The sequence below is a fragment of the Phoenix dactylifera genome, chromosome 2, assembly GCF_051530095.1.
Source record: "Phoenix dactylifera cultivar Ajwa chromosome 2, Ajwa_hap1_PhDact_Kaust_v1.1, whole genome shotgun sequence".
In the NCBI taxonomy this organism is placed as follows: Eukaryota; Viridiplantae; Streptophyta; class Magnoliopsida; order Arecales; family Arecaceae; genus Phoenix; species Phoenix dactylifera.
Genome location: NC_143191.1, coordinates 51,133,095 through 51,147,844, shown reverse-complemented (window position 1 = coordinate 51,147,844; position 14,750 = coordinate 51,133,095). Strand labels below are relative to the sequence as shown.

Genomic DNA, 14,750 nt, shown 5'->3' with positions numbered 1-14,750 from the left:
ACAAAGATGTACTATGTCACACAAGGTTTGCCGTATTGGTACTGGTAGATGTACCGGTCGCCTACTGGACCGGTACGGTTCCGATTCGTACCGGTTTAAACCGGTACCGAACCGGAACACTCTTCCCCGTCGGAGCCGAAAAACAAGAAGAGAACGAGAGAGTGAGCAGGGGAGGGAGGGAGGAGAGGAGAGGCCACCTACGGAGGCCAGGGGGCGGCGGAGCCCGCGGGGGGGCGGGGAAGCCTGCGGAGGCGCAGTGGAGGCTGCACTGTCTTAGCTGACCTTGGAGGCACTTGGCCAAGCATTGGAGGCTTTGGCTTGGCCAAGGCTTGGCCAAGTGTGAATGGGCTTGGCCAAATGCGAAGAGTTTCGGCTAAGGTTCGGCCGAAGCTCGCGGCGCCCCGGACGGAGCCGGGCCGCTCCCGCCTTTGCCGCGGCGCACGGGCGCCGCCGCCGTCCAGTCGTCGCGGCGGCCGCGCGCGGCACTTCGGCTCCCTCCGTCCGCCCTCCCGTGACGCGCAACCCGGATGGCCGGGATGCGCATCCCATGCGACCGGAACGCGCATCCGGGCCATTCCCGTTTGCAACGCTCCTCGGTACTTTAGAACCCTTGGGATGGGCATTGGTCGGATGCCCCGCTGGGGTGGTAGGGTGGGGGGGCTGCCGCCGCCGCGGCGGGCCTTCCGCGCCCCGTCGTTGTGTCGCGGCGGATGTTTCGCACGCCGCTCGTCCCCGACGGAGGCGGCCCGCTCCTGCCTTTGCCGCGGCGCACGGGCGCGGCGGCCGTGCGCGGCACTTCGGCTCTCTCAGTCTGCCCTCCCGTGGCGCGCGACCCGGACAGTCGGGATGCACATCCCGTGCGACCGGGATGCGCGTCCGGGCTATTCCCGTTTGCAACGCTCCTCGGTGCCTTGGAACCTTTGGGGTGGGCTTTGAGCGGACGCCCCGCGGGGGTGGTAGGTAGGGGAGTCGGCCGCTGCCGTGGCGAGCGCTCCAAGCGGGCCCGTTGGCTCGCTCGGACGGGCCGCGCACAGTTGGTCCTCGACAGAGCCGGCACGCTCCTTCCGCTGGCGCGGCGCTCGGTCTACGCCTCCGGCCGGCCCTTGCGGCGGCCGTGCGCGGCGCTTCGGTTCGATCGGCCCGTCGTCCCGTCCCTGATGAAGTTTTCGCGGCCGCGTGCGCGCGGAGATGGATCGGCCTTACTTGGTCCGATCCGTCGCCCTCGCATGTTGCGTGGGCTCGGTCTCGTCCCGTTCAGTGAAATCTTTGCCCGCTCTGGTGCGTCCCCATGGGTTCCTTTGTCGGTTTTGCGGGCTCGGTGGCGGCCCTTTCGCGCCGGCCCGTCGGCTCGCTCGGACGGGCCGTGCGCAGGTGGTCCCCGATGGAGCCGGCACGCTCCTTCCGCTGGCGCGGCGCTCGGTTGCCGCCTCCGGCCGGCGCTTGCAGCGGCCATGCGCGGCGCTTCGGATTGGTCGGCCCGTCGTCTCGTCCCTTACGAAGTTCTCGCGGCCGCGCGCGCGCGGAGCGAGATCGGCCTTACTTGGTCTGATCCGTCGCCCTCGCCTGTTGCGTGGGCTCGGTCCCGTCCCATTCGGTGAAAGCTTTGCCCGCTCTGGTGCGTCCCCGTGGGTTCCTTTGTAGGTTTTGCGAGCTCGGCGGCGGGCCTTCCGCGCCGGCCCGCCGGCTCGCTCGGACGGGCCGTGCGCAGGTGGTCCCCGATGGAGCCGGCACGCTTCTTCCGCTGACACGGCGCTCGGTTGTAGCCTTCGGCCAGCCCCTGCGGCGGCCGTGCGCGGCACTTCGGATCGGTCGGCCCGTCGTCCCGTCCCTTACGAAATTCTCGCGGCCGTGCGCGCACGGAGCAGGATCGGCCTTACTTGGTCCGATCTGTCGCCCTCGCCTATTGCGTGGGCTCGGTCCCGTCCCGTTCGGTGAAAGCTTTGCCCGCTCTGGTCCGTCCCCGTGGGTTCCTTTGTCGGTTTTGCGGTCTCGGCGGCGGGCTTTCCGCGCCGGCCCGTCGTCTCATTCGGACGTGCCGCCCGCAGTTGGTCCCCGACGGAGCCGGCACGCTCCTTCCTCTGGCGCGGCGCTCGGTCGCAGCCTCCGGCCGGCCCTTGCGGCGTCCGCGCGCGGTGCTTCGGATCGGTCGGCCTGTCATCCCGTCCCTTACGAAGTTTTGCGCGTCCACTCTCATTTGTCGCCGGTCCCCGGTTCGGGCCGACCGAGCCCTCCGTTCGCCCCCTGGCCCGTTGCACGGCCCCCGGCGCCTCCGCTGCGCCCCCCCCCCCCCCCCGCGAAAACTGTCACAACGCGCATCCAGTGCCGACGAGGTCGCAGGTTACGTGCGGCAGCCGGGGAGCTAGGCCGAGCGGTGGCGGGACTGCCCGCGGACGGGCGCCGGGAGGAGCGCAGCCGGCACGCGGCGTGGAGCGGCGGCGGCATGCCGCCGGGCGGCCGACGGCTCAACCGTGCCCGAGTCCCACGGGCACCGCGTCGCCCGGCCGGCGCAAGCGCACGAGGGCGGGAGGCAACCGGGCGGCGCCTGCAGAACCGGATGCGACGGCCGGCGCCGCACGGCGCCGACAGGTCCGCACCGAAAACCAGCACGGTGCGGATAGACCACTGATGCGGAGGCGCAGTGGAGGCCGCACTGTCTTGGCCAAGACAGTGCCCAGCCTGCCGACTTCACTTAAAAATTTCTAAATTTTTTTCCACAGCCGCGTTAAAATAGGGAACGCGGCCGCGACCTCGGTCTCTGCTGGCCCCGCAGGCTCCCTCGCCCCCTGCGGGCTCCGCCAGCCCCTTGCGGCCCTCCGCGGGCGGCGGAGGCATCTCCTCCCTCCCTCTCTTCCCCGCTCTCTCTCTCCTTCTCTTCGTCTTCGCCGGCTCCGGCTAGGTTCGGCCTGTACTGGTTTCCACGGCTCCGGCGTACCAGTTAAATGCCGGACCGGTCCGATACGGCCCGAACCGGCCGGTACAGGCCGGTTCGTCAAACCATGATGTCACATGTAACTATTTCGATAGTGAAAATATCTACTCCTTTGTATCACATTATCAGGCACCCGCAAGTAGAAAAGGGCCAAATCAACATTCAATGTGGAGTCCCATATCTTGGAGTCCAACTAGCATTATTCTAGTAGCATAGCATGTTATATGGGGAAAAAATCTATACAAGTACTTCGATATTGATACAAACTGATGCAACCCCACATCAAGAGGTAATTGCAAAATGATTCCTTCTCAATGCATGGTACATACTAACAATAATTTAATGATTTCCTAAAAGAATAACAAAATTTAATTCCCTACTATTGAAAATTTTGAAAACTAGAAAACATAAATATTTAAAAGTAATGTAATTTAGATAACTGATAATACACCTTCATTAAATTAACATATGTGTAAGTAATGTCTAGAATATTTATAATATTTATGTCAATCTTGTTTTTAGTAATATATTTTTGTGAGCCATGTCTGCATATGCACATGCATAGAGGAAAATCACTTGCAAATTCGATGAATTGAAAATTCCCCTGTCGTATAGTGAGTCCCAGTTTGAATGCAGGTTCGCAAAGGATACCAGACAATTCAAAATGTGTCTAGGGTCATATTCACCTGCATGGCATCATGTTTTAGCATGACCTACATGTTTTTGGCCACCCTGGATTAAAACCCTGGCTCCACCCTCGTCCTAGATGATATATAGAATAAGTTTGAACATCAAAACATTTTTGAATGTTTTCTTTTGCTTAACTTCTATAGACTACCCAAGAATCTGTTTCCATGATCTTGTTTCCTGTTTATGCAACACCAACTATAAATATCATTGGGAGTAACTTCCTGAATCAAGAGAAGTTTTGTTCTTTATTAGTTCACAGCATGTGTGCTACATTAAACTAGGAAATATATGTATGCATATTATAACTTTATTATATTGTTTAATGAATGCCTCAATCAACTATTGAACATAGCAGATGCAGTGACACATGTTACAGATGAAAATTGTGGTTTATGCACCAGATGGATCGCGGTACTTGCATTATGACATACTATGCCTTTGAACACCTACCGACCTAGGACAGCGGCACCGAGCACAACTTGTATTACAAACAATATGTGTGAAATTTCACGACATGGTTGCATGAAGGAAGCAGGAGGCAAACAAGACAAAAAAATAGGAAAAGACCATCAGAATATAAATTGAACCCAAGGTCCGCCGGACCAACTGTACCGACGTATCGGTGGGCGCCGGTACCAGTTGGAACTGGTACCGAACCGGCCAACAGAGCAGACGCGCGCCGCGTAGCGACGCGCGAAAGCGGAAAAAAAAAACTATGTGCATCCATGCATAGACGCGAATGCCACTCTGTGGCATTAAATGGCCCACGCGGGCTGCCAACCCATATGGGCGCGCTGCCCCGAGCGGGGAATCGTGCGCAGGCGCGAGCTAGGCGTGCGATTCCCCGCTCGCGCGTCCGCGCACGGATGCGGAAAAAAACAACGCGTCCGCACATGGATGCATTAAATGCCACTCTGTGGCCCGTGCACGGGCGCGCGGGGAAGACATGCTTAGGCCGGTACTGATACACAGCAAAAAATGGCCGGTTCCGGCCCCTATAGGGCCGAAACCATTTTTCATAGCCGAACCGTACTGGTTGGGACCGTTATTAGTACGGTACGTGCGGAACCGGCCAGTTCGGCAGACCTTGATTGAACCATAAGAAAAATTCTTTGTTAAAAAGATTGATCAATAAAATTGGAACCGGAATTGTGAAATTTACCTTCTTCTTCAAGTAAATTCGCCTCATCTGCATCATGAAACTCCTTATGTATGCTCTGAGCAGCAATCTTCTCATAGCTGTCTTCTTCTGCCAGAAAAACAAACACAATGCAGTTGCTTTCAGATCAAACATCCAGAACGCAAATCTGTACTTCTTGGTATCGATATTAGTCGAAGCCTTTGCTTCAGCGAAAATGATACACAGAAAGTTTTAAGATAACACAGGACCAAGGTTTTATAGACACAATATGACTTTCTGTCATGGCCATGAGGAAGCAACTAACCAAGAGAAAGTATGGAACTATGCAATTAAAATAGAAGAACAAAAGATGATCATGGTTATGGTTGTAGTTACAATAGATGTGCAAGGAAGAAAAATACCAAAGAAGGTGCATGTTGAGGAAAGAGTAACAGAAAACTGATTAACATAGTGATAGAGTGTACAAGAAGGATACAAGGAGGCCCAAGTAAGTAGAGTATTTGAAAATTTGTCAAATGATATAGAAAAGGGAGAGGGAACTCCTGAGCTTGCACGACTACTGAACAGAGATTCATCCAAATTGTTGGGACAAGGCTTGAATTATGGTTATGATTTTAAAAACAGTGGAAAATTAGTAATTCCATTTACCACTTGAAAACAATGGAAAAAGATATCTCCATGTATTCTCAGGCTCATCAACATTCTTGATCACAAATTGTCTTTCTGAATCTTTTCAGTTTCCTTTTTCATTCTGTCGAATACTAGATAATAGGAACTAATCTGACATTCTCAGTTAAATTAAACATCATGTTTTCCTGGTAATTCTGCTCATTTACATTTCCATGGATAACATTTATCCTTTTCTTTTCCTTTCATGGCATTTGAAAGAAAAAAATGCAAAGAATTCCCTTATCAATAGTGACGATTCCTGCTTCGATCTAATGAAAAAGAATTAGAAGCTTAACCTTAGGTATAGGTGTCCACCTGGTACCACGGCCACAGGAAACATGTTTGCTTGTGGTAAACTCTAAAAGATAAGCAATTGGCTCCTTTTTTATTTCCCAAGCTTTTCGAAAAATGAAAACAACCTAAACCTCTTGCTGCTATCTTCATCCAAAGGAACCTAATGATTTTGGTCAAACATTAGTATTTACGGGAATCCAGATAATTTATTCAGGTTTTGTTGTTTGCTCAGCAATGGAAACAAAATCAAAGTGGAAACTGCAACAGTGATTCTTTTGTCGATAGTTGGAAAGAATTTGATATACAGATTCTTAGAAGATAATACTGAAATAGGACAAATTTCTAAAGGACATCAAATGGAACAAAAAGTGGACGAAAGAGTGATATTTAGCTGTTTGTATTTTGGATTCATAGGTACAATCTGGGATACTGAAATTTTCTTTTAACCGCCAATTGTTGATCATTTTTGCTAATACCCCGCCTTAATATGGATGTGCATCAAGTCAAGTTGTTGTATAAGCCTTTAAATACAACAAAAGTGTCCTTTTGTGAGGAAAAAAAATAAAATAAAATATGGCTTCTGGCTGCATGGTAGTTCTCTTACTATTTGGCAGTTCAACTAATTCTAATTGGCATTTCAACCAAGCTAAATCCCATACTGACTTGAACAAACAGATCAAGTAAAGGTTATAGGCATGCTTCCAATGTTCTAAATATTCTGGAATTATGAGCATGTAAATAACCCAAAAAAATAACTTTTCCCATAAACTTTACAAATACCTGGTGTAATTTCTGGACAACTTCCAACAGTGAGAAGCCTCACCATGGCAGCCATTCTCCCACACCCAGTCATGCATACCATTGAGACAAGCAATCTGTGGTTGATAAGAGCCCATCAAATAACATAATATTCCATGCAAGCAATTTAATACATGTCTGCAAGAGGGCATGCCCAGTAATATCTACTGCAAAATTATTAATGTACAACTACATTTTCAGATAGAAAGAATTCTTTTCATGCATAAATACCTAAACATCAGTTCCCAGTAACAAAACTTACACTCTAAGTAGATGAGATGGCTCATGTGTCAGCTGTATTTTGTTATTCTTACTAAATAAGAAATGTAACTTATACTTTTAACTCATATTTTAACTGATAGATCTTGATATCCTGAAAAGATTTTGATACTAGGACCTTTAAGTATAAAATAGTGCACTATCCTAAACCTGTATTATTCAATATTTAGATTGGAACATCTGCTGAATGATGCAGATAGGAATAATATCATGACTATCCAACATTTAGGTAAATGATTAATTCTAAAAATCATAAAACATTGGCAGCATAAAAATTGTCAGACTCCACAAACACTGCATGAGACTTGGTTTTTAGTTGTTATGGTAATTGAAGAAGGTAAACTATCCTTTTCAACTTTTGTTAATACTAAGTGTTCCTTAACTTTTCTGAATTTATTAGAACTTTTTTTAGTTGTTGAAGGCAAGGTTTTAAGTCCCAGCCCCGGAAATAAAATCTATCCGAGACCAGGTTGGGACAGGTTGAAATCGCACACACACGCACACATACACATATGTGTGTGTATGTGTATCTTAGTGGAAAATCCAAAGCCACTATAAAAACCAATATTTTGAATAAAATGATAGAAAAAAAGTTTCAAAGTTCCACTCTTTTTCCTTTCTCGTTTTATTTGTTTTTTCTTCTCTTCATGGCATCGATGTCCCTTTAAATGTTTTTGAGGAAGGTTATTACACTAGAATGTATTTCATTTGGATATGCATATTTCAATAAATAAAAGACTGGATCGGGACCTTTTCCTGTATTTAGGTTTTTGAATTAGAAAATAGTATCTTCTTTTGAGAGGAAAATGAGAAAACAATATCAAAACATCTACTGAAGGAATCAACATAGCTGATCGAAGCATCCAATTGAATATTCCCCTCTTACTGACACGAACGGCGCAAAGCTCCATTGGTATTCCAGTTAGGTGGTTTTAGTAATACAAGTTGTACTATGATTCCTGATATGTGGCCTTGATATGTTGCAAGAAAACTGTATGGGTTATTGTTGCCAAACAAGTCTTTGTGAAGGCCCATATTCGACCAGTTGTTTTAGGGTCTATGGTTTTTAATGTGTCATAACCCCTTTTGAAATATTTCTCATGGCTAATCTCAATCACAGTAGAGCTAATGATCCTAAGCACCATAATAATCTGGTCCTCATGTGAGTCATCTTGACATTCTTGTGAAAGAATCAGCAAGCAAAACTACAATAAGTAATTGCATGACAACTGTAAGTTCCTACTTGATTGTGGAACAACATGAAATCAGCAATAACATCATATGATTGAGCGCTGCTGAATAAGTGTGAAGTGATGCCCAAAAAATTATCTTTTAATAAGAATGTTACATGTGATTTTTAATTGTTTGAAAATACTCAAGTTGATATTGCCTTTGACAAGTAAAATGGTACAATCACACGTAAGTGGGAGTAAATAAACAAATTCCAGCCTTGATGAGATGATTTGGCAGTGGACAAGGCCAAGACAATGGCTTCAAGTTGTTTTTTGGATTCAAGGTCATTCTTTAGCTTGTTATGTTTTCATCTATTTAATTTTAGCTGTTTACGAGCAGTAAGGTTTGCAATTCTCAACCTGACCCGCAAAACTGCGGGAAACCGCTCTTGGCAAAAGAAGCCCGAGTCACAGTTATTCTCATCTGACAAAAAAAAAAATCAGGTCAACCCAAACCTCCGACGCATTTATGAGCAAGTTATTAGAATAATCATATTTTTTGGTTATAAATTTTCTTTTTCTTGGTTCTCATGCTTTGCTCCCAACTACATTATGGCCTAGGTCGTATCTCCTTCCAAATTCTCGAATTCTCCATTCAAAAATCAAAAATTTGAACAAATTATCATACTTCTTTTTCTCTCCCCCCTCTCCGTCGATCCGATTAATATCATCTGAAACCGAAATAATAAATCAAGACCATCTTTCTTTTTTCCCTAACGCTGACATAATTGAGATCAAGAAACGAAGCTCACCTGGAAATCTAATACCAGAAATTGAATAGATCGCTAGAAAGGGACGTGACGCTCGCCTTTGATTAGGGTTTTCCAATTCTTTTTCCCTTCCAAACCCTTTTTCTTGCTTTTCCCCCCTTTTTCCCTCCTTCCCGTTCGACGAAAAGCGAGAAAGCACTCGGCTTTGCAAACCGCTGGTTCTCTCTTTTTCTTTCTTCGCCGCTCGCTCTCTCTCCGCCTCGTCGTGACGCCAAGTTGGGCCCTGGCTTTGGCCGCGTCCAACGAACCTCGGTTTGCGCGTCCAAAGAAACGGGGGGGAGGAGATGTTGAAGGAGTCGCCGGATGGATTGATATTTCCACCCAACGTTTTTCTTCCCCATGCGTTTGTGCACTAAGAAACGCTATTCATGGCTGGACAGGGACAAATCAGCTTTATCCGACCGTTAAAGGAGTACCCTCCACCGTCTCCGTTTTATGCATTAAAAAAAACATCTTGAAACCCTTGCATATTGGAACCAATTATTAAAGTAATTACTAGTTGGGAACCAAATCAAGTGGTGGCTGCCTTCATAATTTTGTTTTGTAAACCAACCGTAGGATATTTGACACCCATGATGTTGGTGCTGAGCTCAGAATAGCGTGGAAGGAAGTCACGTATGCAAGACAGGAGCTGGGGGTATATCGCATTCTCCTCGAAGGAGACTTTGCCACAATAGTTGAGTGGATCCGAGGCCAGGGTCTTGGTGTTGGCTTCAGACCGTTACTACGTGATATTCGCAGTCTCTTAGCTGCGTGTAGACTCTCGGAGGCTACACACATTTACAGAGAAGCAAATAGTGCAACTGACTGAGTAGCCACATTCGCAGCCCATTACATTGGAGGTTTCATTTGAGCCGACACCGTCGAGGTGCCCACGCTTTGTGTCATTTACTTTTTCTGATTTTGTTGGTTTTACTCATGCACAATATGTGTGAGCAGCCGTATACCAAAAAAAAAAAAAAAAACAATTGTACCTGGTTGTATGGTTGGAGAACATTTGTTATATGAAAACGGATGCCCTAATATAAATAGATGCAGCTTATTGTATTGTATGTGTTTGTATGTATGTATAAGATGGGTAGGTGGTAACAATTCCTACTTTTATTTGGAACAAATATCAATCAGAGAGTCATTGGCACATGAATCGGCAAAGGCAGTTAAGCATACCTGTTTGTATTGGGCCACATGAGGACAACATGAAGCTATTTGCAATACATGCACGCACTTTTTTTATGTTGTTTATAATTACTCTCAATTTTTGTAAAATATTTATTAAAATTAATTCTTACTATGCATAAGGAGTATATGATACTTGCATCTTGCACGAGCGAGAGCATAATTAATGAATTGCATTGATAATAGCAGAACATATCACAATGATTTAGTTATACCATGCTTATATTGATGATAGCTGTTAGAATCTATTGATTGATTAATTGTGCCAAACTTAGTCGGCCTTACTAAACTTCATCTTGATTGATTTGTGATTGATTGTGCCAAACTTAGTCGGCCTTACCAAACTTCGTCAGTCTTCTAGTCTATATAAAGGTTACTCCTGTATATTATAACTGGCAAACAGAAATACAATTATCTTCTCTCATTCTTCTTTTTCAATATGGTATCAGAGCCACCGATCACGTAACTTGCTGTCGTTCTTTCTTCCACTTTTTTGTGGTCGTCGCCCGTAAATCCTCTGTTTCTTCTGCCTCGTTTGGGGGGATAGCTGGGGTTTCGGCCTTGGCGGCTTTTAAAGCCCCCTTTTTCTCATCGAGATCCTGATAAAATCCTAACTTTTTTTCTTTCTTCTTTTTCTCTTTAATTAGTTTTTGTTATTTTTTCATTATTTTTTGTTTGATTTTCGATCGGAAGGTGACGTCGTCGTCCCACTTGGATCCTTAGGGCTATAGTATTTTTTTTTACTCTAAAAAAAATCCAGCAGCAGTGCGTCAAACCGTACTGTCAGAAGCTTGGTAGGTAAACTTGGCAGGCGTGGTCTTGCTCCAAACCCCAGCAGCTTCGCATCAAACCGTACCATTAGAATCTTGGCGGGTAAACTTGGCAGGTACGGTCTCGCTCTAAACCTTAGCAGCAACGCGTCAAACTATACCAACAGAAGCTTGGCGAGTAAATTTGGCATGCGCAACCTTGCTCCAAACCCCAGCAACAGCACGTCAAACCATATCGACGGAAGCTTGGCAAGTAAACTTGGCAGACTCGGCCTTGCTCCAAACCCCAGTAGCAGCGCGTCAAAACGTACCGTCAGAAGCTTGGCAGATAAACTTGGTAGGTGCGGTCTTGCTCTAAACCCCAGCAGCACCACGTTAAACCATACCATCAGAAACTTGGCAGATAAACTTGACAGGCGCAGTCTCGCTCCAAACCCCAGCAGCTCCTACTCCTATTTTTGATCTAGTACATCAGTTTTTTGGTATATTCGTTATTCAGTTTCCACGACTGATCAGCTTACGGACGTCTTCACCAAAGCTCATCCTCCTGGCATCTTTCGATCTCTTATTTCCAAACTCAAGTTGGTGTCTACTTTACCACCTTAAGTTTGAAGAAAAAGTTAGAATCCATTGATTGATTGATTGTGTCAAACTTAGTCGGCCTTACTAAGCCTCACCTTGATTGATTTATGATTGATTGTGCCTAACTTAGTTGGCTTTACCAAACTTCATCAGCCTCCTAGTCTATATAAAGTATGCTTCTGTACATTGTAACTAACAAACAGAAATACAATTTGCTAGCCTAGATGCACAAATATAATTGATTAATAAAATATTTCTAATATTCAAAAATAGTAAATAAGAAGAATAAACTAGCAAATAAATAACTTGACAATATAATAATAAAATAAAGAAAGAGAGAGAAGATGGCCTGTGGATCGAAGCACGCTGATGCGCTGTCCCAGGAAAGTTTATGCCCCCACGCACGGGTCTGCTGGCACAGATCTCCTAGAGATACGACGACCTAATACAGAACCACATCTTCCCCATCAGTGCGCCTCCAAGGAAGAAAGAAGAGCACGTTCACGCTTACAGATACCTCAAAAGAAACTTAGAAAAATTATGAGGAGAAGAAAAATTTTCTTTATTTCTTTTCTCCCCAATGATCCCTAGAGCCCTTTTTATCTAGACTCTTGGAATAGGGAGAAGAGAAAATTTTGATTGTCCTTTGAAATGATTCCTAGAGCCCTTTATATAGGCTCAGGCGCGTCAAAAGAAGAAGATTCCCCTCCCGCGGATTGATGACGTGTCTTCTTGTGCTCCTTTGATCCTTCAGCTTATTTCATCTTGGCCATCCACATTTCCTTCCTTCTTCGAGGGGCCTTTCCATGCTTGCTCTTGCGTTGGATGCATAACACTTGTCATAGTTTGCTTTCTTTGGGAATTTTTCCATATTTGCTCTTACGTTGGATGCTTGCCACTTGGCCGTTGACTAATTTAGTTTTCAAAATTTTAAAATATTTAATTTAATTCAACACAATTCTCTTCCTAATTCTTCTTTTTCAACAGTAGCATCGAAACTTAATCTAATATTGGATGGGAAAGAACCAATCTAATGTTAGATCATCCAACCACGAATCTTTCCAGAATCAAAGCTATATTATTCGCTGCATATTAGATGTTTTGCCCCGGACTTGGCTAAACTCTATCCTAAAACGAACAACTTGGACTCTACTTGAGCTAAACTCTATAAGTTTATGTTTCAATAATTTGTTCTTCAAGTTCACCATAAAACTACATCATGCAAGCAAAATCTAGCTTTTAACCCTTTTGTTTTATGCCATAGAGACAACATGTAGGCTGTATTACCTTTAGTCTTGGCAATCAGAATAGGAAAAGAAGGTCATAGTCCGGGCCTAGTTTAAGCTTCCAAGTGGACTTTCCCATTTTTGATCTTAGCGAACTCGTCCGGGCTTTAATCCATTTCCATATATATATATATAAAGAACTTTCCCACTTTTGGTGAAATTCGTTGGATACCAAAACAATCTATGTCATGATATTGCTTACCTTCCTTTTTTAAGTGTCTTTGTTTTATTTTAGAAAAACCTTAGATTTTATCATATTGCAATCTATAATCATCGTGCATGGTTCGGTATAATCAGATAACGACATAACATGACCCACAACTTGGAGAATCACAATCATGAAACAATGATTGACTCTAAAATGATCCATGGCGCAATCTAAGGGATAGTGTTTTCTCTATAAGGATAATTTCGTAGAAATATTTAGAATTTTTTTGGATGCATATCCTTCTAAAATTTAAATTTTGCGTGAATATCTTTCTAAAATTGATATTTGTATGTATACCCTCGTAAAACACTTATTTTGCTAGTTACCTTTTTTTATCCTTATTTTTGTATTTGTACCCACATCATCTAACGTTGTTAAAAAATTAATGGTTTCAAATTAAAATGACTAAAATATCCTTAATAGGTAGATGTGAAAAAAGAAATATTTATAAGGCGATCGTGATAGAAGACAAAAAATTAATTTCAAAATTCTATTTTATTTCTAATTAAAATAAATATGATTTTTATCTTATTTTTGTATTTGTACCCAAACCATCTAACGTCGTTAAAAAATTAATGGTTTCAAATTAAAATGACTAAAATATCCTTAATGAGTAGATATGCAAAAAGAAATATTTATAAGGCGATCGTGATAGAAGACAAAAAAGTAATTTCAAAATTCTATTTTATTTCTAATTAAAATAAATATGATTTTTATTAACGTCGTTAAAAGAACTGTTATATTAGGAATATTTGTGTAAAAATAATGTTTTATAAAGGTACAGAAATAAATATAAATTTTAAGAAGTATTCACACAAATTTAATTTTTTTAAAAAATATTTATGCAGAAAAAAATAAATATTTATGCATAACTAATATTTATATTTGTTGTTTGCAATATCTTTGAGGTCGGTAACTTCAGGGTCCACGTCACTGCAATCACTTTCTCTTGTGGCTGGGAAAAGAGAGCGAAGAAAAAGAAGCTTGTCATTTTTTAAAGTCTTGCATGGAATATCTGCTCAAAAAAGTTCCATGGGGAATATTTTAATGAGGTAGGATGGGTTGCTTCTAAGGAATATTTATTTCTAGCCACAAAATGTCCATCATTCATAAAGCTTCGTTTCCTTATGAGAACCGGTCAATTACTCTTTAACGAAACGAGCTCATCAACATAAATGGCGAGAATAAAATATGGTTGATTTAGACTATTTTTTACAGAAAAATGTTCAAGAAGCATGTTCATAGTAGTTTTTTTTTTTTTTTTTTTTTGTTAAGATGAGTAGATCATACCTTACGCGTACGACTACATCCAATAAAATCAAAAAAACAAAATACCTTAAAGTGTCATAGGCAGCTTTCTATCTCCAACCCATAGAATACTGCTAGAGTGACTGGCTGCATGTTCATAGTTTTAGAATTAAATAGGTACACAATTATAATGCCGAAGGAAGGAATGAAATAGATAATTGGGAACCATCAAGAGGTAAATTGGATTTAGAATTGTCATCTAATAAAAATGATGGAAGTTAAGAATAATCTAATGATCAGATGAATTCATAATAGTTTCAAACGATTGGATTCTGAACAAAGAAGTGATTATTTTTGCTAAATAGATGATTACAAATATTTTACCACTGCTCTAGAAATAAATTTAAAGGTACATTAGGCTCATGAATTAAAAGTGCGATGTTAATAAATTTAATTTTTTTCTCAAAATTATAAGGATCAATGTACTTTATCAAGAGAAATGATTCTCAAAATTTCATTATAGCCTCAAATCCAATTATTTAATTGAAAACTATAGCAAGAAGTCTATCCATGTTAATATCCTTTAGATGCCATAAACTTTCAAATAAGAGCCGCGTTCTATGCTAGATGTATCAAGATTATGGGCATATATTTTGGAACCAAAAGAATACGAGACAA

General features: G+C 43.3%; 1 protein-coding gene across 8 annotated transcripts in view; it reads right to left on the bottom strand.

Moving 5' to 3' along the window:
• Positions 1-9,175, bottom strand: part of LOC103713978 (uncharacterized) — a 39,823-nt gene extending 30,648 nt beyond the window's left edge. For 3 of the 8 annotated variants that reach the window (XR_605134.6, XR_605135.5, XR_001879826.5), the window contains exons 1-3: positions 8,785-9,174; positions 6,504-6,598; positions 4,782-4,868 (exon numbers count right to left, since the gene is read on the bottom strand). Coding sequence is in view for 4 of the 8 variants with exons in the window: in XM_008801043.4 (XP_008799265.1) it covers positions 4,782-4,868; positions 6,504-6,585 (169 nt within the window). In the remaining 4 variants the exon portion in view is untranslated. Of the gene's footprint in view, positions 1-4,781; positions 4,869-6,503; positions 6,599-8,784 lie in introns of all 8 variants that reach the window. The other 5 variants (XM_008801043.4, XM_008801045.5, XM_008801047.4 and 2 more) reach the window with 3 other exon arrangements.
• Positions 9,176-14,750: the final 5,575 nt, after the last annotated feature.